The 24,099-nt window shown below is 37.6% G+C and overlaps 1 protein-coding gene across 2 annotated transcripts in view; it reads left to right on the top strand.

The window, feature by feature from the left end:
• The window catches only part of TBC1D12 (TBC1 domain family member 12), a 75,320-nt gene extending 52,684 nt beyond the window's left edge, over positions 1-22,636 (top strand). For both annotated transcript variants that reach the window (XM_058671145.1, XM_058671146.1), the window contains 10 exons: positions 2,979-3,061; positions 6,534-6,651; positions 8,441-8,547; positions 10,513-10,593; positions 14,107-14,195; positions 15,131-15,202; positions 19,148-19,276; positions 19,537-19,646; positions 21,249-21,507; positions 22,279-22,636. In XM_058671145.1, the coding sequence (XP_058527128.1) occupies positions 2,979-3,061; positions 6,534-6,651; positions 8,441-8,547; positions 10,513-10,593; positions 14,107-14,195; positions 15,131-15,202; positions 19,148-19,276; positions 19,537-19,646; positions 21,249-21,507; positions 22,279-22,347 (1,117 nt within the window). In that variant the 3' untranslated portion in view covers positions 22,348-22,636. The remainder of the gene's footprint in view (positions 1-2,978; positions 3,062-6,533; positions 6,652-8,440; positions 8,548-10,512; positions 10,594-14,106; positions 14,196-15,130; positions 15,203-19,147; positions 19,277-19,536; positions 19,647-21,248; positions 21,508-22,278) is intronic.
• The last annotated feature ends 1,463 nt before the right edge of the window (positions 22,637-24,099 follow it).

Here is a 24,099-nt window from a genome sequence, read left to right on the forward strand (position 1 = left end):
ACCGAGCCAAAAAAACTACTTCTAAAATGAAAACCAGAGCAGTGGCATAACAACCTAATTGTCCACCCAAACGTGTCAGCATCTTTTATGGGCACTGCTTCGTGTCCCAGCTGCTTTACTTCTGATCCAGCTCCCTGCTAATGACTGAGGAAAGCTATAGAGGTGACTCAGCAATGACTCAACACCATGAGATCCTGCACCCATATGAGACCTGAAAGAAACTGCTGGCTTCTGTCTCTCCTTCTCTCTGTAAATCTGACTTTCCAATGAAGATAAATAAATTTTTAAAAGAAGTAGTGTTTTATATCTTTGAACGTTTATTGGGATCTTGAGTTTGTGTTGCTTTTTTCTATGTGAGAAAGAATGTTTTAATACCTGTTTGTCATTTTTATATTAGCTTGTTTGTTACATTTCTGTATATTGCTGTTTCTTAATTTCTTACTATGTATTCTATTTTATGTTATGTCACGTTTCTGGTAATTTTTATGGGATGCCAGACATTGTGATTTACCTTAGTTGGCTGTTGGACTTTGTGTGTGCCCCTGTGAAGTAGTTTTTTGTTTTAATCTGGTGTGTGGTTATTTGGAATTAGTTTGATTCCTTTGATCTGGTTTTATCAGAGTAGTACCAGAATATAGTCTGTAGTTGTTTTGTCCTTAATTCTGAGGGAATGCTTATCTAAAGGCTCTCCCTGAAACAGTTATCTACTGGGAGTTCTTTCCACTCTGCTTAGTCCCAGATGATCTTTGAGAATGTTCTAATTGTCCCTTTCTGATGGTTCTTTCCTTGCCCCCAGTTTATTCACATTTCTATGCCAATCAGCACTCATCCAAAGAACTGAAAGTATCCCTTGACACTCTTTTTTTTTTTATACTGGGTCTGTAATACACAGAATTTAGCTGTATGGACTTCTCAGCTCGAAACTTTTTTGAATTCAGGCAGGTTGATGAACCTTCTCTGAGGATTTTCTCCCATCACTAAGACCTAGAAACTCCATGTAATAAGCTCAGGCGTTTTATTTCCTTTCTCATAAGAATTGTTGTCAGTTAATTTTTCTAGTCATTTAAGGGAAGAACATAAAGTTGTCTCTTGGGGCCTGGTGTGGTGGCCTAATGACAAAAGTCCTCTCCTTGAACGCGCTGGGATCCCACATGGTTGCTGGTTCTAATCCCCACTTCCCATCCAGTTCCCTGCTTGTATCCTAAGAAAGCAGTCGAGGATGGCCCAAAAACTTGGGACCCTTGCACCCATGTGGGAGACCTGGAAGAGGCTCCTGGCTCCTGGCTTTGGATTGGCTCAGCTCCAGCTATTGCAACTGCTTGGGGAATGAACCATCAGACGGAAGATCTTCCTCTCTGGCTCTCCTCCTCTCTGTATATCTGATTTTCCAATAAAAATAAATAAATCTTTATTAAAAAAAACCCCGTCTCGTACTATTCTTAGCCAAAATGAAAGTTTTAAGTTTTATTCTTGCTTGGTACCTGTGCTTGTGGAATCTAAGTTGAGGATCAGAACATATAATGTGAAACTCTTTGTTATATACTTTTCCCTATCCTAGTCTGTTGAAAAGAAATCAATTGGCTCTCCAAACCAATTATTACTATAATCTATTTGTACAAGTGGTCATGTAAAAAACATTTCTTTTTGCGTTTTCACATATGTAAATTAATGATCTGAAACCATTGATTTGATAAACCAAAATATAGTATATCCAAAGGATTAGTTGATTATCAAATTATTAGTTAGAACAGTGTCTTATCACATTAATACATTCCAAAACTTGCTGCGCCAAAGAAGTTAGACATGGTCTAGATGAACTTCTTCATCTTCATCTTCTTTGTCTTGCTTGCCGTCTTTTTTTCCTCCAACGTCTTCTTCACCTGGTAAAGTTTATCATGCAAAGGGAGAGAGGGTCTGTCTTCCTTGACAGCGGCTTTCCTCCTGGCCAGAAGCTCTTCAGCTCCTCCCACTTCTTGGGGTAGATGTGTGTCCCCCTCCTTTTCTTCAACCTGAGGGCCTTTGCCCTTGGAAACCTTGAATAGCTTCTTGATTCGGTGCTCCTATAGGGCAAAGCGACACGCTTTCTGAATGTTGCCCCCCACAGCCTGGGTGTGCTTGGCCCGTGGCTGTGGCTGTGCTTTGCTTACTCACATGCTTGCTTGCCTGTGGCGTTTGGTGAGGGCCCTGACAATGGGACAGCATGGAGTCAGTGGCTGCTGCAGCAGAAGCTAGATGAATTCTTTTAAAGGCAACAAATGAATCCATTGTGATAGAAATCAGAGAAGTGATTTTGTCATGTAGGAGCTGGGTGGTAAATACTGAGTGCGAAGGAATTACAGGGCCAGAGTTGCGTCTTAGTGGTTAAGTTGCAGTCTGTGATGACTGGGTGCCAGTTCGAGACCTGGTTGTTTGACTTCTGATCTAACTCCCTACTAATATGCCTGGGAAAACAGTGGAAGATGGCCCACATGCTTGGGATGCTGCCTCCGTGTGGGAGTCTGGATGTAACTTCTGACTCCAGCAGAGCCAGGCTGTGTGTGTGTGTTTCCTTCTTTTATGAAACTCTGCCTGTCAAACAAACAAATAAATCTTAAAACAGTTGTGGGTCATAAGACAATTTGATGGAATAATGGGAATTTTCTGAGTATTGCTTGGTATATTGGTAGCACAAATATATGCATTTGTCAAAGCTGATCAAACTCTCCTTCAAATCTTCCTTCATTTTATTATATTTAAATTTCACATTAAACAGGAAAATGTAGGCCGTCTAGTAGCAACTATAATTGAGTCAAGGCTCCACTGTATTGGTAACATCAGTTCATGACTTTGGAGATGAACCATTTCCATGAGTTGGGGAACCAGATCAGTTTCACATTGCAGTAGAAGGTTGTGTTAGAAATTTTCAGATGTGACCATAAAAATAATAAGTTAATCTTTTTTAAAAGTTGATTTGGCTCAAGTAATTGTTTTTTTCCCAGAAATCTTCCTGCCAAATCTGTGGAAGAAGCCTTACGTCACCGACAAGAATATGATGAGATGGTGGCTGAGGCCAAAAAACGAGGTATAAAGTTAACTCCAAATGTTATAATTGATTTCTTATTTTGACAGATTAACCTATTTGTTTCAACAACAAGATGAATAGTAAAATTGATCAAGTGTCTTCAAGATGTTACTGAATTTTTTCTTTTCTCTATGATTTTTTTTAACTGTTAGGGAAAAAAATGTGATACCAATATGATAGGCTTCCTGTTAACTCTTAGAAGAAAGGTATTAGATTGACAAATCTTAAAATTTCAGTTATATGGCTTAAGATGATTACTATTTTGATTTAGAAATGAAAGTATGACTTTATTAATTTCATTTTTTATGTTTAGATTTTTTATATTTTAAAGTTTAATACTTTTAACACTTTAACATAACTTCCTATGTTTTTGAATCTAATCTTTGCTTTTATGACTTATTAAGGCACTCAATAGTCCTGTTGTATTATTTGGTTAGGCACAAAAATGTGTACTGTCATGAGTGTAAATTTACATTCATTCTCTTCTCTAGTAAAACAGTTTAATTTAAGCATAATTTAATGTGTTTACTGACCATTGTTATTCAGAATAAATATATGTTAAAATGACATAGCTGTAACTTTAGAACTATATATTAACAGCTGATATTTTCCTTTGATTTTAGTGATTGGAATATAATAATAGTATTCATTATGCTTATATTCAGAATTTCATTTTTAAAAAATGTCCACTTGTTTTCATCTGTTTGAAAGGCTGAGCAACTGAGACAGAAAGAGGTCTTCTGTCTACTGGTTTATTTCATAAGTGCCTAGAATAGCTAGCCCTGGGCCAGGCTGAAGCTGGGAGCTTGGAACTCGATCTGGGACTCCCATGTGGTTGGCAGAGGTCCAAGCAATTGGGCTATCACTTGCCATCTCTAAGGACGCGTTAGCAGGGCACTGAATGAGAAACAAACAGGGCCGCTGGAATTCTGAGCAGCACTCTAATATGAGATGTCATCATTCCCGACAGCAGCGTTACAGGCTGTGCCACAACAGCTGACCCAGGGATAGCCCGACAGAGATCTGTCTGAGGTTCACTCTCCAAGCGCCCCCGGCAGCCTAGTCTGGGCTGTGCTAAAGCCAAGAGCCTGGAACTAAGTCTGGGTCTCCAGTGAGTGTGTCAGGGTAGCAAGTGGTTAAACCAGGGTGCACCTCCCAGGGTGCGCATTCACAGGAAATGGAGTCAGGACTTGAACCCACATATTTCCAAGTGGTATCTTAATGGTGGTACCAAATGCCCAACCAACTAGTTCCACTGTACGTTTCTACTTTGGAGACTCCTTGGTAGTAGAGTGTTAGAGTAAGCATAGGAAATAGAAGGCTTGTTATACTTGGATCTTTCTAAAAAGCCTAAATATTTAAGCACTAGTTAGGTTATTTTACTATGAAAAGCTTAAAGTATTTCTGACATACCTAGTCAATATTTATTAATTTTATTAATATTTATTAATGTATTAATATCTTAAGCATTGACCTTACTCTTTGGCTGTTATTTAAAATAATTGTCAGGTGAATGATTATAAAATGCGATATGGTAAATTTAAGACTGAATTAGAAATTTTTAAGGCTTTAGCCTTAGTCTGTTTGATACTGTTTGTATGTGATACTCTAGATTGGCCTAGGGTTAATTTCTTCACCTGTAAAGTGTGGGAAGCAAGTTTTTCGATTCAAGGCTTTCAAGCCTTTCCTGCAATACTGTATTGTTCTAATGCAGTGGAACCATTCCTCAGTGTATCTTACATAGAGTCTAAGTACATGAAACAAAGTTGAGAGGCCAGCAGCACAGTGGGCTGCATTCTGTATTTGAGAGCTGTTTTGTGTCTTGGATACTTTGCTGCTGATCCAGGTCCATGCTAATGTGCCTAGGAAAGCCAAGGAAGATGGCTCAGGTCCTTGGGTCCCTGCATACGTGTGGGAAACCCCGATGGAGGCTGAGCCTCCAGCCTTTCCCCTGGCCCAACCCTGGCCTTTGTGGCTATTTGGGGAGCAAGCCAGCAGATTTCCATCTCTTTCTCTACCTCAGCCTCTCCTGCTACCACTCTGTCCTTCAAGTAAAAAATAAAAAATCTTTACACACATATATTCACATCTAAAAACAAAATGGAGAGGTTTAGTTGGCCTCCGGCTTGTGTGTCAAGACAAGTTGTGGAATGTATAGGAAACAGTTGGAAAACATTTTGTCTAGCTGATCTCTGAAGTTCTCATTGATTCTAAAGTCACATGTAAATTTTGATTTGTAATTGACTCCGTCAGTATTTGAAGCATGTCTTGTTCCAAAATTGTGATCTTTGATTTCAGGAGGTATGGTATTTGTACATGTGTTTCTTGGGAGGGTGTTTTTTTTTAAAATTTCAATCTAGTTAGTAAAGTGAAACACCATACTAAAAAAGTGTTCATATGCTAATAGTGGCATTGGAAAAACAGCTTTTAAAAATGATGTGTGGGCCTGGCATGGTAGCTTAGTGGCTAAAGTCCTCACCTTGAAAGCGCCGGGATCCCATATGGGCACCGGTTCTAATCCTGGCAGTCCCACTTCCCATCCAGCTCCCTGCTTGTGGCCTGGGAAACAGTGGAGGACAGCCCAAAGCCTCAGGACCCTGCACCTGTGTGGGAGACCTGGAAGAGGCTCCTGGCTCCTGGCTTCGGAGCAATCTAGCTCCGGCCATTGCGGCCACATGGGGAGTGAATCGTCGGATGGAAGATATTCCTCTCTGTCTTTCCTCCTCTTTGTGTATCTGACTTTCCAGTAAAAATAAATGAATGTTTTAAAAAATGATGTGTAGTTTATGTCAGTATATTCATAAATCTCTTAAATGGATATTAGATGGTTGCAGTTACCTGTTTTTTTCCATAATTTATTCATAAAATTTTTACTTCATAGATGAAGTATGTATAAATAGATATTTGTAATATGAAATTTTCTGTTTTCAATAAAATATTTATTTGAAACAATGACAGGAAGTCAGAGAGAGAGAGAGAGAGAGAGAGAAAGAGAGAGTTCAATCTTTGATGCACTCTTTGAATCCTTAGATGTCCACAACAGCCAGGTCTGGTTCAGGCCGGAGCCAGGAGCCACGTACTCCTGCCTGGTCTCCCACATGGGTAGCAGGAGTCTAGAGCCTAGCCTGCCTTCTCAGGAGCATTAGCAGGAAGCCAGATCAGAAGCTGAGCAGCAGAGGCTTGAATTTGCACTCTGATACGGGACGCCAGCATCAGAAATGTGGCTTAACTTACGGTATCACAATTCTGGACCTTTTCTCTTTGTTAGTCCTTTCATGCTTATGGAGTGGAGGCGTTATTTTAAATTATACAAATGAAGTTGGTTTTCTTTTTCTCGTTTTCCTTCTGCTCTTCCTTCCTTTTGCTCTATCATTAAAGATCCTCTTTTGAGAAATTTCATTTATACAGTTAGGAAGTAGAAAGGAAATTTGATCTAGCTCATTTGTATTGAAATAATTCTTGTTTAAAACAGAAATTAAGGAAGCATATAAAAGAAAAAGAATAATGAAGGAACGATTTAAACAGGAAGAAAATATCGCAAATGCAATGGTGATTTGGATCAATGAGATCCTGCCCAACTGGGAAGTCATGTGAGTAAGCACACTCTTCCTCATGGAGCTTCTCCCCAAAGATGTCATGTTTCCAGTTTGATGTTCCTGTTGCTTCTAGCTTGTATTTTATGCTTCGGCTAAGTTGTATTGTTACTCACTACCTGAAAACCTTCATGTGTAGGCCTTTACTTGTATGATTCACCCAGTCTCCAATACCTTCTCCGCTCACCACCCTCTGTGTCTGTGAAAATCTTACCTACATTCTTAGATCTATCTGAAATGTCAGTTGATTCTTCTCTACCATAGTTTCTTAATTTTAGGCTGTCATTAATTATCACACTCAGTATTCATGAAATAGCAGGTTTGGGGAAAGAATATATTAAAATACGAATTTGTAAGCTTTATTATATATTATCCATTAAAGTAATAAAAATGCCTTTCAAAATCAAAGAACTAGTGGTATTTATGTGAATATACTCCATCACCATACTTTGAGGCTAATATATTTCTTTTTCTATTTTTGGATAACATTTTTATATGTTGTTTTTTTTCTCTGTACTGGAGAGTGCAAGGTATCACTTGGAATGCCTAGTGTGGGATGTACATTGAGAATTTGTTCAATATTGGTACAGTGTGACCAAAAGTGTAGTTCCCCCGTAAAATCATAGGATTTTACTTCTTTTGGTTTCAGTTGTCTACCGATAGGCTTTGCAGATATGAAAATATCAAGTAGAAAGTTTTATGAAATGTCTTATGGCTTTAAGTTGTACACGTTCTTGAGAAGTGTGATAAAATCTTGTGCTGTTGTGCCGTATCTCGGGCTTGAATCATTCCTTTGTCCAGTGTGTCCATTTTGAATATGCTATCTACTGTTTAGTCACTTAGTAGTTGTATCTGTTATGAGATTAACAATTACAAATTTAATAATAGTCCCAAACCATAAGAGGAGGCTGCTAATATAGATGTGATGAAGAGAAGCCAGAGATGAAAGTACAAAATGGTTTGAAATGTTACCACATATGCCTAACTTTTATTACAGTACATTGTTGTAATTATTCTATTTTCTTCCTGATATTAATCTGTTAATGTGCCTAATTTATAAGTTAGACTTTACTGTAGGAATGTGTATGTAAGAAACAAATATAAATTGGATTTGGTGCTGTATAGTATCAGGCATCCTCTGTGATCTGGAAATACATTCTCTAAGGAAACGAAGAGACTACTGTTTTATATTAGATTCTTTACACAAGTAACTGCATTTGATTTTTACAAGTTTTACCAGGTGTGTTTTTATGCCCTTTATGTTAAAGGTTAGCTCGCAGTCAGAGAGGTTACTTGATCTGCCCAAGGCTATACAATTAATGAATGGTCAAGCTAAATTTGAACTTGGATCTGTCTGATTCTGACACCTGCATTCTTTTAGGTTTCTACTCTCCCAGAAAGACGAGATCTTTCTTTAGAATCTTGGTGAATTTTTTAGTACTACATTAGCATTTTAATCCCTTTTATTCTCTCTCTCTATGTGTAGGGGTGTGTGTGTGTGTTTGTGTGATTTTCTATGTATTTCTGATTCACTTATTGTATTCTTGGTATGAGTGGCATGTCTCAAAATGAGTTGCCTTTTGATGATTATTGCCTGTATTTGAAGTACTATGTATTTTGTACATTTTTGTTGCGTACAAGAATGAACTCAGGGAAAGAATTATACTGAGCTCTCTAAATTGTTAAAAATCATCTGATCATTTGGCCATAGATGAGGTAAAACAGAATGCAACTAGTATTTTTGGTATAAAGAGTAACTTTCTCCTTTTTCCTCCTTTAATTCTAGGCGTAGTACAAGAAGAGTTCGAGAATTGTGGTGGCAAGGGTTGCCCCCTAGTGTTCGTGGGAAAGTTTGGAGTCTAGCTGTAGGAAATGAACTAAATATCACTCCTGGTTTGTATTCTCTGTTCAGTTATTCCCACACTTTGGGTTTATGGGGCAGATTAGTGGAACTGCTTTGCAAGGACTTTCACTGCAGCAGTCAGCATTATGTATAACTAGACAGTATTAGAGCAAAAATCTGTATATTTGTAATCTTAATGATGATAACTTTAGATATCATAATAAATATTTAAATTTTCATTGGTATCCCATGATGAATGAACATGTTATTTTAAAAGAGCATTAAAGAAAAAAACAATTTTAACACATAGACTTTAAAAGGAACATTAAGAATTTTCTTTAAAGGACTGGTGTTGTGGTGTAGTATTTTAAGCTACTGCCTGCGATACTGGTATCCCATGTCAAGTCTGAGCTACATCATTTCTGATTCAGCTCCCTGATAATGGCCTGGGAGAGGCAGCAGAGGATGGCCTACATGGCTGGGTCCTGCTACCTACATGGAGGCCTAGAAGAAGCTGCTGGCTCCTGGCTTCAGCTACCCGGGGAACAGACCATAGAATGGAAGATAGCTCTGTAACTTACTTACTTACTTACTTACTTACTTACTTTCTTTCTTTCTTTCTTTTTTAAAGATTTATTTATTTTATTGGAAAGGTGGATATGCAGAGAGGAGAGACAGAGGGAGGAAGACGTTCCATCTGATGGTTCACTCCCCAAGTGACCACAACGGCTGGTATTGAGCCAATCTGAAGCCAGGAAGCAGGAGCTCTTTCAGGTTCAGGTTCCTAAGGCTTTAGGCCGTCCTCAACTGCTTTCCCAGGCCACAAGCAGGGAGTTGGATGGGAAGTGGAGCTGCTGGGCCTGACTTTTTTTTTCTTGATTTTTTTTTATTATATGTTTGACAATCTTTACATATTTAATTACGGTAAAAAGGTTCAAGGGCTATAGGGAGAGGCAGAGAGGAAGATTCTTGCTAATACTCTAAGCTGGAATAAAGACGCTAAAGTTTATTTTTTTAGACTGGGGGCTGGACACTTAATGCACATCTTGTGCTTGGTTGGCAGAAGCCAGCCATTTGGTTATCACTGCTGGCTCCCAGGATCTGGTTGGCATTAGCAAGAAACTGAAAACAGGAGCCCATCCAGGACTTGAACCCATATACTCGAATGTGGGGTACATGCGTCTTAACCACTAGGCCAAATGAACGCCCCCAAAATAAAATTTTAGAATGAATACAGTGAAGCAAATATAGACAAACTAACAAACAAAAAAAAATCCCTAATGTTCTTGAGGTTCTGGATAGTATGTCAACATTGTTTAAGAGATTTTTTTTTTTGGTGTTCTGTCACTGTTAGAAATTAAAGACAATTAAAATATGAGAATTTGGGGAAACTTTTCAGTGTTTTCTGTTCCTGAAGTGTTTGTGAGATTGTGCATGTTTCAGAAGGATTTGAAATAAAAAGGCTGGATTAGAGAATTTAATGTGTAGGCCCTTAGACCAAAGCTATGGGAAGGGTAAGCAGCTTTAGATACTAATATCAAAATGAAGAACCCAATTTTAGGCAATAAGGAGAAATAGCATTTATTGAGAGATCTAGAAGGTGCTAGGAACTTTACTTAAATCAAGTTGTTCAGTCATCAGTAACCCTGTAAATAGATGTCATTTTTGTCCAGTTTACAGATGAAGAAAGCCACGTTTGAGAGTGGTTAACTAAGTTTGTTGACGTGCCACAGCCAGTGATGAAGCTGCAGTGTGAACACAGGAGTCCTGTCTGCTAGCTCTCAGTGCGAGTCCTCTAGCACAGACTTCTCTCCCTGCCTCTTAGATGCTTTCACAGTGTGACCACTTGAAGGATCACTCAGCAGTGTTTCTGTTCTCTTTCTTAGTGTGTCATGAACGCTTCTGGTAGTCAGGTATTTTAGTTTGCCACTTTTGATATCTGCTACGTCAGGGAAAAGTAAAATGTGAACACATTTCTTTCTTGTTGTTAATTTTTTTTTTGTCTCTTATCATAGAACTTTATGAAATCTTCCTCTCAAGAGCCAAAGAACGGTGGAAAAGCTTCAGTGAAACAAGTTCAGAGAATGATACAGAAGGTGTGATTTTTTTAAAATAGGAATTTTAGAATGAGAATCCAACCACAGAAAAAAAAAATTTGTGCTGTTTGGCAGGAACTGTGGTGATTGCCTTATATCAACTCTCTGACTTTGTAGTAGGTGAATTAAGTAAGAGGAAATTGAAGCTTAGTTATCTTGTAAGCTGGGAAGCTGGGGGTTGGATGCAAGTTTCTTAGACTCCAGAGCCCACGATTTAAAGCACAGCAGTACGGCTAATAGGATCAAGTATTTTTAGGTCACACGTTTAAGAATTTTACACACCTTGCTTGTGACTTTTTGTCTCTCCCCATCTACTGATATTTATTCATTCCTTAGTGTATTATTCATAATTCTTATCATATCATCTTAATTTTTTTTTGTTTTTTTTATACTCCCTCTACCCTCATCATGTTTTTTTTCTCAAGTAATTTGGGAGAAAACAGCCCTTATTTATTTATTTCTTTATTATTATTTTTTTAATTTTGCTGCTCTTTACCTAGTTGATTAGGGCTCAAAAGGTCAAGGGCTACAGGAAAGTGGGTAAGACCATTGTTTCCACATTTTCTTATTTCCTTCCTGTATCTGGGAGAAGAGGGGATTTAAAGGGAGAAGCCCCACCCACCCTCCCAACATCCAGGGTACCCAACGTAGGGGATGTAGCGTGTGCTCCGAGGGCGTTGCCCAAGTGGTTTCGATAATTCAACTGTTCAGAATTGAAGATCCCTTATTTAAGCCTACCACTTTTTGTTTTCATTATATTTTTATTAAGTTTACATAAATCTGCTCAACTATTTCAATGTGTAATAAGCAATTTTTCTTTTAGGCAGTTCTTTTTTTTGATATTTATTCTACTGCATAGAAAGCAAACGTTCCTATAAATAAAACTTCAGATAGAGGAATGGTGCATATCTCTTAGTGGTTTTCTAAAATTCTTGAAAATTCTTTCCAGTTTGGGAAAAGTAAACAACAGAGTATGGAAAATTGGCTAAGGGTTAAAGAAAAGATTTAGTTTTCAGAAAAGTTTTTGTGGGTATTGCCCAAAGGTCTGTTAGCTGTGGTAGGCAACTGAAGTGCAAGGAAGGTGCATATGTACATTGACAGAGCCTCAGCATTTTTATTTTTTAGAACAATTACAATTACAGGCATTGGGGCTGGTCTGTGGAACACTGGTGCAGCGTTGCCTGAAGTGCTCACTTCCCATACGGGTGCTGAATTGTTTCCTGGCTGCTCCACTTCTGATCCAGTTGCCTGCTAATTTGCTTCAGAGGGCAGTGGAATATGGGCTGCTGCATCCATATGGGAAACCCCATTGCAGCTCGTGTTTCCTGGCCATTTGGGGGAGTGAATCAGCAGACGGAAGATCTCTCTCTGCCCTTTCTCCCTTTTTTGTAACTCACCCTTTCAGATAAACAGATGTATCTTTAAAAAATTGCTAGCATTAACTTTTGAGACTTTTTTAAATAACTACACGGTAAAACTTGTAGGGGTCAGTAGTGCTTTGGTGTAGTAGATTAAGCCTCAGACATTTATCTGGCATCCACCTGCTACAGCTCCGGCCTTCGTGGCCGTTTGGGGAGTGAACTAGTGGATGGCAGGTCCCTCCATCTGTCTCTTTGTCAGTCCCTTTCTCTCTGTAACTCTGCGTTTCAAATAACTCTAAAAAAAAGTCATGGTAACAACACCCTTTATTATATAGAATATTTTTTCTCTTCAGTTTGGATTATTTTTGTTGATCTGTAATCAAGTGCACAAGCTTTTATTCTTTCTGCTCTATATAATTATTCTATATATTGAGTTTTTAAAAAATATTTTAAAATTTAAAGGACAGATATACAGAGAGCACACACACACACACACACACACACACACACACTTCCATCCACTGTTTCACCGTCCAGATGGCTGCAGTAGGTGGAGCTGTGCTGTCTAAAACCAGGAGCCAGGAGCTGCTTCTTGGTCTCCCACATGGGTGCAGAGGCTAAAGAAATTGGGCAATTTTCTACTGCTGTATCAGGCACATTTGCAGAGAGCTGGATTGGAAGAGGGGTAGCTGGGACTTAAATTGGCACCCATATGGGATGCCAGCACGACACGCGGAGGCTAAGGCTACTATGCCATGGCATCAGCTCCTGCATGGAGGGTTTTTTTGTTTGTTTGTTTGTTTTGTGCATTAAGTTTCAATTTCAGATATTTTTCCTTGTATTTCTGAAATATCAGCTTGATTTTTCTTACATATTCTCCTTGGAATTTTCCACATTTTTGTCATCTTTTTTCTTTATTTAACATATTTATAACAGATCATGTCTTGCCCATTCCAATGCTGGATTATCTAAAAATCTACTTCTGTTGATTGATTCTCCTTTTGATTAAAAGTCATATTTTTCTGCTTCTTTATGTATGTAAATATTGTTAATTACATGCCAGACACTGCATATAAAAATAAATCTAACCTGATATTTCCCTTGCAGAGAAAGTATGTTGTTTTTCTATTAGGTGGTTGTATTACCTCAAGTTTATTAGGTGATTGTATTATCTCAAGTTTCCGATTTCTTAATGGGGAAAGCAATATATTTTTTAGATGATATGTTTACTTGAGAGGTAAGAGAGACAGGAAGAGAGAACTTTTATCTACTGGTTCATTCCCCAGATGCCTCAGCAGTTTGGGCTTGCCTGACTAAAGCTAGGAATGAGAACTCAGTCTAGGTCTCTCACGTTGGTAGCAGGATCCAGCCTCCTGAGCCATTACTGTTCCCTCCCAGTGTCATCAGTAAGCAGTAAACTGGAATCAGGAACATTCTGTGGGATGTAAGCGTCCCGGCCTGCATCTATGACTGCTAGGTCACAGGCCCACTCCAAAATTGTCCTTGTTTGATTATAGGCTCCCCTCAAATGAGATGCTGTTCTAAATACCATGTGTCTTAAAATGCCCACCTTCTTGTACTCAGCCAAAAGCCCATAGGGAAAAAACCAAATATACATTCTGGGCTCTTCCACATTCCTAGCTATCATAATAGTCTTATTTGGTCATGAAAAACCTTTCTGGTTTATTTCTTACTAAGCCAAGTGCCTTTGCCCATGGCAAATTCAGTCCTAAACCGATTGAGTCTTGGCAGGTGCCCTCAGGAACAAGTGTTAAGAGCCATTTTTCTAGGAAAATCCCTCCCTTCTACAATTTAAATATTTCAGACCTCTCATATCTACAGCTTTCTGATAATTTTTAGCATGTTATTATTTGTGATTATTTTTCCTCATTATTAGTGTGGGAGTGACAATGTTTGTCTTCTGTAAAAACTAGAATCAGAAATCTTTATGTAACTTTCTGATAAGTATCTATACAAATTTTTTTCTATGAAACTAAATTGGAGCAAAAGCCTGGTGACAATTCTTGAAACTTCATCATTCATTTTGTAACTTGCCTAAATTAACGCATATACTATTGTGATTATTCTATACTTACACAATAGAAGTTACTGTCAAGTGATTATTTACATTTTATGTACTTGGCACATGCAGGTGTGTCTATTGCTGATCGAGAGGCCAGTCTGGAATTAATTAAGCTGGATATATCCCGTACATTTCCATCTCTCTACATCTTTCAGAAGGTGAAGTTTTTTAATTAGCTTGTAACTACTTTTTTTTATCCTTCCATATCAATATTACGATTTCTCTAAATATGTAGTTTTTTTTTAAAGGAAAACTATAAAACTTTGAGCTGTTACATAAAAAACATGAAAAATTCAAAGTAAGAAATTTAAAGGCATCTGTTATTTTATCCCACTGACTGAAATATCTTATGAGAGTTGGTATGGCATTATACTTTGTGTAGTGGACAGGTTCTTGGTATATCGCTTCTTGGCTTTTTGGCTAAGATCAAGCGTAGTACGTATTTGATACATTTTTACTTCAATGAATTTCTCTGTTTTACTTTTTATTCTATAAAGTACTTGAATTCTTAATATTTTTATTTGGTATATTGGTGAAATATAAAGACCTTTGTCCCATCAATTAACGTTTCCAGTTTTACCATTGAAACAGGAATAGTTTACTTTTTTTGTGTAAAGGTTGTTAGGAAGTTGCTTGTTTTTTATGAGATGCAAAATGACTACATTTTATATAAACTTTGCGTTAGACTGAAGGTTTTATACACCTCAGATTCCTCTAACTTTAGATTGATTAAAGAGATAGAACTTTTAAATATTAAGATTAAAATTTTAATGTGACAGTGTAGCTTGATAGTTTTTGCTGAATTAGATAAAATGAAATAATCTGTAGTCATCAAACTTATATGGTACCAAATATGAATTGTTTGAAATATTGTTTGCAAAATATATACTTTGTATCTATCAAGTGATGATTTTTTTAGAGGATTATTTTAATTAATAAGTTAAAAATATCTTGGCAGTGAACTTAAAGTGTTTCTGGCAACTGTTCAGTACACTAAAACTAGTCATTTGGGAAATGTTAGACTTTAGTGACATGTTATGTCAAAATTAACCATGAGACAATTATTTGTATATTTTCATTTTTCTTCCTAAAGGGTGGTCCATATCATGATGTTTTACATAGTATCTTAGGGGCATACACATGTTACAGACCTGATGTTGGTTATGTAAGTATTTGTTTAAATCTGTTATTTAAGTACATTTTATTTAAATTTTTATCAAAACATATTATATTAGAATTCATATGTCTTCATGTTTTCCTTGGGCTTATCAGTTTACCCAGAGAGGAATTTTTTATATAACCCTCTACAAGCTTCCTGGAAGTGCTGTGGGATTTCACCGTTTAGTCTGTGAACTTTAATTGCGCACCTGTCAGTACGAGACCTCGGTCTCTTTCCCTCATCTTTTCCCTGATTTTAACTCTAGAGAATAAACTTATGTCCTGCAGCTAATGAAAGAACAGGCGCCTATCCATAGGGGACAGAGAAGGAGTGCTTCATTCGCAGCCCCGGAATCTATTTTTAGCCTTATTCCTGAATTTCATAGGTACCTGGTATATTAAATTCTTGAGTGTTACATTGTTTTTGCTGAATTGGCTTCTTGATTATTGTCTTTTTCCTCTTAAGATATTTAATGTTCTCTAATTATGTAATTTCTAATTTCTAAAATGCTATTTACATCTTTTAATGTCTGCTCATATCCTTTTCTGTTCTCTCTGTCCACTTTATACTTATTTTTTCTTTCTTGTCATTTCATTTGGATTTTTGGAGGTAATAAAGAAATGAGTGTTCAATTGCTGTGTTTAGCTAAAAGTCATAAAACCTTTTCATCTGTTTAAAAAAAAAAAGAACATTACAGATCTTGCTGTAATGTGGCCATGTAGTTCAACTTTATTTTCTTCATTCATATGTTTTATTTATTTTTTTTTAAAGATTTATTCATTTTATTACAGCCAGATATACACAGAGGAGGAGAGACAGAGAGGAAGATCTTCCATCCGATGATTCACTCCCCAAGTGAGCCACAACGGGCTGATGCGCGCCAATCCGATGCCGGGAACCTGGAACCTCTTCCGGGTCTCCTACGCGGGTGCAGGGTCCCAATGCATTGGGCCGTCCTCGACTGCTTTCCCAGGCCACAAGCAGGGAGCTGGGTGGGAAGTGGAGCTGCTGGGAATAGAACCAGTGCCCGTATGGGATCCTGGGGTGTTCAAGGCAAGGACTTTAGCCGCTAGGCCACGCCGCTGGGCCCTCATTCATATGTTTTAATGCTTACAGTTTAGGAAGAGAAAACAATAAACAAATAAAACATGTCATATTAAAAGATGAGAAGTACTGTAGGAAGTGTGGCATTGACAAAAGGGAGAATTGCCAGGTTTGGGGTCGGATATGTTGTAGTATTAAAAAAGGTATTTGTGGGGCCTGTGGTGTGGCATAGTGAATAAAGCCACTTCCTGTGTCACTGGTGTCTACAGAGGTACTGGTTCATGTCCCAGCTGCTCTGAATCCTATCCAGTTCCCTGATAATGGCCTGGGAAAACCAATGGAAGACGGGACTCAGGTATTTGAACTCTTGCCACCAATGTGAGAAAACTTGGTTGAAGCTCCTGGCTCCTGGATTTTGCCTCGCTCAGCCCTAGCTTTTGTGGCTGTCTGGGGAGTCAGCCAGTGAAAATCTCCCTCTCTCTGTTCTTCTGTGAACTCTTTCAGATAAATAAATAAATCTTGAAAAAAAAAAGATAATTCTAATGTAGAATGTGAAATTTGAACCAAGAGTTTTTAAATTCTCTTGCTTCTATGGTCTGTAAAGAATTGTAAAACATTATATTTGGCTTGGACGTGTTTAGTTAACATTTAAATGTTTGACCATCAGTTAAATTATAAAGGAGTTAGCTTTAACACTAGTTAATTTTTATTTTTTTTTTTTTTACAAAATTAGGTAGTTAAGTACTATAATGATTTTATGTATCAAATGTCATTGGTATATGATGATACATATATTTCATTGTATATCATCATTCATTTAAAGGAAAATGTATTAACATCTTGTAGTATTTAACATTTTGGGGCCTGGCGGCTAAAGTCCTTGTCTTCCATGTGCTGGGATCCCATATGGGCACCGGTTCTAATCTTGGGAGCCCTGCTTCCCATTCAGCTCCCTGCTCGTGTCCTGGGAAAGCAATTGAGGACGGCCCAAAGCCTTGGGACCCTGCACCAGTGTGGGAGACCTGGAGGTGACTCCGGGATCCTGGCTTTGGATCAGCTCAGCTCTAGCCATTGCGGCTATTTGAGGAGTGAATCAGCAGATGGAAGATCTTTCTCTCTGTCTCTCCTCCTCTCTGTAAATCTGACTTTCCAATTAAAAACTAAATAAATAAAAAAAAGAGGGATTAAAATGTTTAAATTTTTAAAAATTTGCATCTGTTTTATTTCTGCCAGTTAATTTTATTTATATGTAGTATATGTAATTTTATTTGTATGTAGTATATATAATTTTTACTGAAGTCTTTTATAATCACCTAATTGTATGTCTGTAAATTAACAAAATAGGTGAAAAATTTTTTCTGAGGCACATAAGCTTTAAATAATGACATTTTTTTCTGATTTGTTTTATTTTTGAATTTTGTTATTTATTTTTTAAGATCAAAAGAAAGATCTTCCATTTGCTGGTTCACCCCTGAAATGGCTGCAGTGGCCAGTCCTGAGCTGATCCAAAGCCAGAAACCAAGAGTTTCTTCCAGGTCTCCCATGTTAGTACAGGGTTGGACCATCCTCGACTGCTTTCCGAGGCCATAAGCAGGGAGCTGGTTTGGAAGTGGAGCACCTGGGACTTGAACCACTGCCCATATGGGATTCTGGTGCTTGCAAGGAGAGGATTATCTGATTGAGCAATTGCATCGGGCCCAAGAATGATTTGTTTTAATTACAATTATTAGAATATAGATGATAAAACATTAAGATATTAGAGAAATTTGGTAAATAAAAATTCCAAGTGATTACAGCATTGTCTTTTTGGCAGCATTTTAAGTGGTACATAAAATAATATTACTTCTAATAAATGGTTCATTACATTCAATTAGACAGTTTCAATCCCTTTTGTTTACTTTGCTACCATTACATTACAGATGATTAGCCTAATGCCCGTTTCATCCATTCAGCACATGTTGTGATATCAAGAGCAGAGAGTACTGAGAGTAACAGATTACTGCAAATTTAGTGATGTTAGACATTTATTTCAAGATATGTTTTTACTTATTTGAGAGGCAGAGGGAGAGACAGAGCAATAGTCTTCTCTCTACTGATTTACTCCCCAAATGGCCACAGCGATCTCACATGTAGGTGACAGAGACCCAAGTACTTGGGCTATCTTCACTGCGTTCCTCAGTGCTAATATTACCAGGGTGCTGGACTAGAAGTGGAGCAGTTGGGACTTAAACCAGTGATTCTATGGAATGCTGGCATTGCAGGAGGCAGTTCAACTCACAGTGCCACAGTCCTGGCCCTAACTTAGAGACTTTAAACAACCGAATACAATACAAGTCTATTATCTAATAGTTCAGGAAGTCAGAAGTCTGAAACAGCAATCACTGGGTTCAAGTCAAGGTATTGTCAGGACGGTGTTCCCTCTGGCAGTTCCAGGGAAGTGTTTTTTTCCTGTCCAGACATCGCCTGTCTTCATGGACCACAACCACTGTCTTCAAAGCCAGCCATTTAGCATTTTTTCTGACTCTCCTGTCTTCCTCTTTCACTTCTATGGGCCATCATGATGATTACCTTGGACCTTCTGTGATTTTCTAGGATTATCTTCCTTATTTGATCTTAGCTTGAAGTCTCTTTCTCTATGCTGCAACATTTTCGTAGATTCTGGGGATTAGGGAATGAGCATCATCAGAGGGCAGTTATTCGGTCTACATGGGCCCTGTCCTCAGTCTGCAGAGAACACTCAGAAGAAGCTAGAGAAGAAGGAGAACAAAGACACATTGAACCACAGAAGTGAAAGGAATGCTGCTACAAGGATAGGAAATTAGCTGCATGACTTTATAGTATATGTCACTGGTCATGTTTGCACTGTAGTGTTCTAGTGATGAATTTTTTATTGATTTCCCTTTGAAGGTCCAGGGAATGTCCTTCATTGCAGCAGTCCTCATTCTCAATTTGGAAGAAGCAGATGCCTTCATTGCATTTGCAAATCTGCTGAATAAGCCATGCCAGTTGGCTTTTTTCCGGGTGGATCATGGCATGGTAGGAACATTTGGAATGGGTTGTGTTTTCTTTTGTATGTTGATTTAGTCCCTGTATTCTCTTAAAATGAAAAAGTAATCACTGAAGCCTAAGATAATATCATCTAATATAAAGTTTATTTTGCATCATAGTTTTATAATTGTTTGATGAGTATATTCAGAATGAGATACTAATAAGTAGGGTTTTTCTGTTAATGTTTAAGAATTTAATTTCTCTATTTTTAGAATCTGCCTGTTGATATTGATTTTTTCTGTATGCAGATGTTGAAATATTTTGCAACATTTGAAGTATTCTTTGAAGAAAATCTCTCCAAACTATTTCTTCATTTCAAGTCTTACAGTCTTACACCAGATATATACTTGATAGACTGGTAAGTCATGACATACATAGTATAAATAATAAAAAGGAAACAGAGTTTGACTTTACATGGTTAAAACACATCTTACGCATAGTATCATGCATTGTTTGAACCTTCCCTTTTGTAAAAGATTTAATCAATTTAATTCAATTGATTGAATTTATTTAAATATTTATTTTTATTGCAGAGTCAGATATACAGACAGGAGGAGAGACAGAGAAGATCTTCCATCCGATGATTCACTCCCCAAGTGAGCGCAACGGCTAGAGCTGTGCTGATCTGAAGCCAGGAGGCAGGAACTTCTTCCAGGTCTCCCACGTGGGCGCAGGGTCCCAAGGCTTTGGGCCATCCTCGACTGTTTTCCCAGGCCACAAGCAGGGAGCTGGATGGGAAGCAGGGCTGCTGGGATTAGAACCGGCGCCCATATGGGATCCCAGCACGTACAAAGAGAGGACTTTAGCTGCTAGAACACTGCACCGAGCCCAGATTTATTTTAGTTTTCATTGTGCCAAGCCATTTATTTTGTTTGGGTTTGAAAGGCAGATTTGCTGAGAGACAGAGAGACCCTCCATCTGCTGGATTACTCCCCAAAAGACCACAATGGCCTGAGATGAGCTGATCTGAAGCCAGGAGCCAGGAGCTTCCTCCAGGTTTCCCATGTAAGGCCAGAGGCCAAGGGACTTGAGCCATCCTGTGTGGCCTTCCCAGGACAGGCAGGGAGCTAGATTGGAAGTGGAGCAGCAGGGAAGGACTCAGTGCCCATATGAGATGCTGGCACAGCAGGTGGATGATACGACTGTGTACTGGTCCCTGTTTTATATTTTTATCAAAAGTATATATTAAGGGCCCAAGCGTGGTGGCCTAGTGGCTAACGTCCTCGCCTTGAATGCGCCAGGATCCCATATTATCTTTAGTCTATTAATGGGGAAAATGGGACACAGTAAAAACAAATATTATGCTTAATTAATTCAACTAAAAAGTGACACTTTCGGGCCCGGCGGCGTGGCCTAGCGGCTAAAGTCCTCACCTTGAAAGCCCCGGGATCCCATATGGGCGCCGGTTCTAGTCCCATGTGGGCGTTCCACTTCCCATCCAGCTCCCTGCTTGTGGCCTGGGAAAGCAGTTGAGGACGGCCCAATGCATTGGGACCCTGCACCCGCGTGGGAGACCCGGAAGAGGTTCCAGGTTCCCGGCATCGGATCAGCGCACACCGGCCCGTTGCGGCTCACTTGGGGAGTGAATCATCGGACGGAAGATCTTCCTCTCTGTCTCTACTCCTCTCTGTATATATGGCTGTAATAAAATGAATAAATCTTTAAAAAAAAAGTGACACTTTCAATGTATAAATACAGATACTCTGATTTAGGAGCCCATAGCAATACAAATTAAATGGTTTTATCATTCTTGTTTGTTTTAATCATTAATTTTTGAATTTACAAATTCACATAAATTTATGATACACTAATTTTGTACCATTCAGATGTGAAGAAAGAAGCCATATTGTAGTTGCCTTTTTACGCTAATTAAGCATTATTCTTTTTCCAAAGAGATGCTTAAGGAATGATTGAGTCGATGAATGAAAAATCTCAGTGATGACTTTTCTGCTTGTTTTAGGATTTTTACGCTGTACAGCAAATCCTTACCACTTGATCTGGCCTGTCGAGTGTGGGATGTATTTTGCAGAGACGGGGAGGAGTTTTTATTTAGGACTGGTTTAGGAATCCTTCGATTATATGAAGATATTCTTCTACAGATGGACTTTATTCATATTGCACAGTTTCTAACAAAATTGCCAGAAGATATCACATCAGATAAACTGTTCAGCTGTATTGCAGCCATTCAGATGCAGAATAGCACCAAAAAATGGGCTCAGGTAGAGTGACATTTTCCTGCCTATTAAAAATGTGGTGAAGCAATCAGTTGACTCTTTGTAGGAGTTATTCCTTTCTCAAATGTTAGTGCCTGTATTTAAAAAATACAACTTTTATATATGTAAAAAGACTTTTAAAGACTTGAAGAAGCAAGAGTTTAAAGTAGTTTATCTCTCTTTCACTTAAGCAGGACTATGATTTATTTTTACGTAGGTCCAGCAATGTTTTGGGAATTACAGAAGTACCACCTATGAAAGTCTTTTATTTGCCAGAGTACTTATTTAATTATTTTAGCATTTCAAATAGAGAAAATGTTTATTAAACAATTGCCACATACTAAGAGTTTGCATGGAAAGAAGATGATGTAAGATCTTACCCTTTAAAGGCTTTCTCTTCTTAGAGAAGTAAATACAGCAAACACACCGGCAATACCAATGGTTTCCCACAAGCATCACAGCAGGATTCATGAATGACACTGACAGTGCTGGAAGTTCAGTTTTTCTCTTATGAAAATGGAATAAATATTAATCCCAGAAAATGTTCTGTTACTCAGTAGTAGTTTTAGAATATCTGGCTGTTAGTAAACACTGGACTCTGATTGCATTCAATCAAACTCAGTGTAAGAAAACAAGGGTATTTGAGAATGGCAGTGTTCTAGGGGACAGATATAAGTATTTTAGAGCTTTCTTGTGTTTCTAAGTTACAATTACTTAAATTTACTTAATGTGGGTGACTTATTTTGAGGATTAATCTTTGTTCTGTATAATTTCTAGGTCTTCGCGTCTGTAATGAAGGATATTAAAGAAGGAGACAAGAACAGTAGTCCTGCTCTGAAAAGCTAATCTGCAGAAGTAACAGGCTAACTGAGCATGAGATTCTTTTGGATAAATTTTGTTTCATAGGTAGGAAGCATGGAAGAAAATGTTGAGAGAAATCGAAAATAATCAGGAGGTGGAAAACTGCTGACTTTAAATTCCATGGCTTAAGTTAAATAAGTAATTTATTGACAGTATTAATGAAAAAGTATTTTGTAGGGAAAGCCATTTTTCAATGAAAAAAATTTTAAATGGCTACTTTATACTCCAAAATTTGGAGTGAATAGTTTAATGCAATAACTTTTTAAAATAGCTTCAGGAACGATTCAGATTTTTACATTTCCTTTCTTAACAATTACCACAGTGGCACTTATAGGTCAGAGTAGGACAGTTAAATACTACTTTAACTTATGGAAATATGATAGTACAGATATTATCGTCAGCTCTAGTCCTTTGAAGATACTGTAGACAAGGAATGTGTAACTCTGGTTTTGAAAGTAAATTCTTTCCTTCTTAAGGAGTTCCTATTACTCAAGGAATTTTGTCCCCCTCTTTTTTTTTTCTAGTTTAACAACTTGTTCATCTAGTATTTTAACACTGAGAAAACTAAATAAGGGATAGAAGTAAAGTTCTTTGCACTTTAGTGGAGTCAAGAATTGATTTTGGGAGTAAATCCAAAAATGCAAATAAAGTATTTCAGTGATAAGACGAAAAAGTAATGAATTGCAAGAGTTCTTAAGTACCATACTACTTGACAAGGCTTTATATTTAAAAAAATTCCCCTGGTATGTATAGAAACAAAAATTGGTTATTCCAATTGAAATTTGAAATCTAAATATGTAGCTAAGTCCATGACTTATAAAACATTATTTTTTTTTTCTAATCAATGGAAATAAGAGTAAAAGAAAAGGTAGAATGAACTGTTTTGAGTCCTATTTGGATAGCATAGTAGATAAAGAATTATTGATCTTTGGTAAATTGGAATTAAACTTATTTTAATTTTTTTCAATTTAAACTAAGTCATTGAGTGTTAGGGATGCTAGCCGTTAAACATGCTATTTGGTTAATTAATTTATGGTGTGTTTTTATGTTGTAATTTTGTTTGAAGCAACACATAAGCACACTACTTCTGTTGGTGGTGTATTAACCGTCTCCAAACTAACAAACTTAAGAGCCTTGTTAGTGTAATGACTGCCTTTTAAAGAGGATGGGACCAGAAGGCGCCTGCACATTTTTATACCATCGGTCATTCTAGCCTAGGCACTACTATTGAACCCTTGGAAGTTAACTCCTTTTATAGAGGCTTTGTTAATGGAAACTGGTAGTGTAATAAAATATTAAAGGAGTTTCTAGGGTCTTAAAAGTTTTAGGATGATGTTTTGAGTCTGGTAGTATTTCCTTGGTATTGATGTTCCCTATAGAGGGAATGCAGTCTCTGGCAGTAATCTCATTGAGGTTATGCTACCTGCCTAAATTTAATCTTAACTTTATGTATTTGTTGCCTATTGGGCTTATGTTACTTTATTCCTTTTTGTTATTTTTTTTATTGTACAGTTTCTTTACCTTTGAAGTATAAATATATATATATATGTATATATACAATGTAAATGTAAACAATTCACTAAAAACCACTAGTACCAATAACTGTGTAAATAAAACTTGTAAGCAGAGTAATTACTTGCAATGAGTCTTCATTACTTTGGGAATGTCTATTACTTAGCCACATCTAAAGGAAAAAAATGTGCTTTTTAATTTTCTGGTCAGATGGCTCTTCCAAGG

The sequence above is a fragment of the Ochotona princeps genome, chromosome 13, assembly GCF_030435755.1.
Source record: "Ochotona princeps isolate mOchPri1 chromosome 13, mOchPri1.hap1, whole genome shotgun sequence".
Classification (NCBI taxonomy): Eukaryota; Metazoa; Chordata; class Mammalia; order Lagomorpha; family Ochotonidae; genus Ochotona; species Ochotona princeps.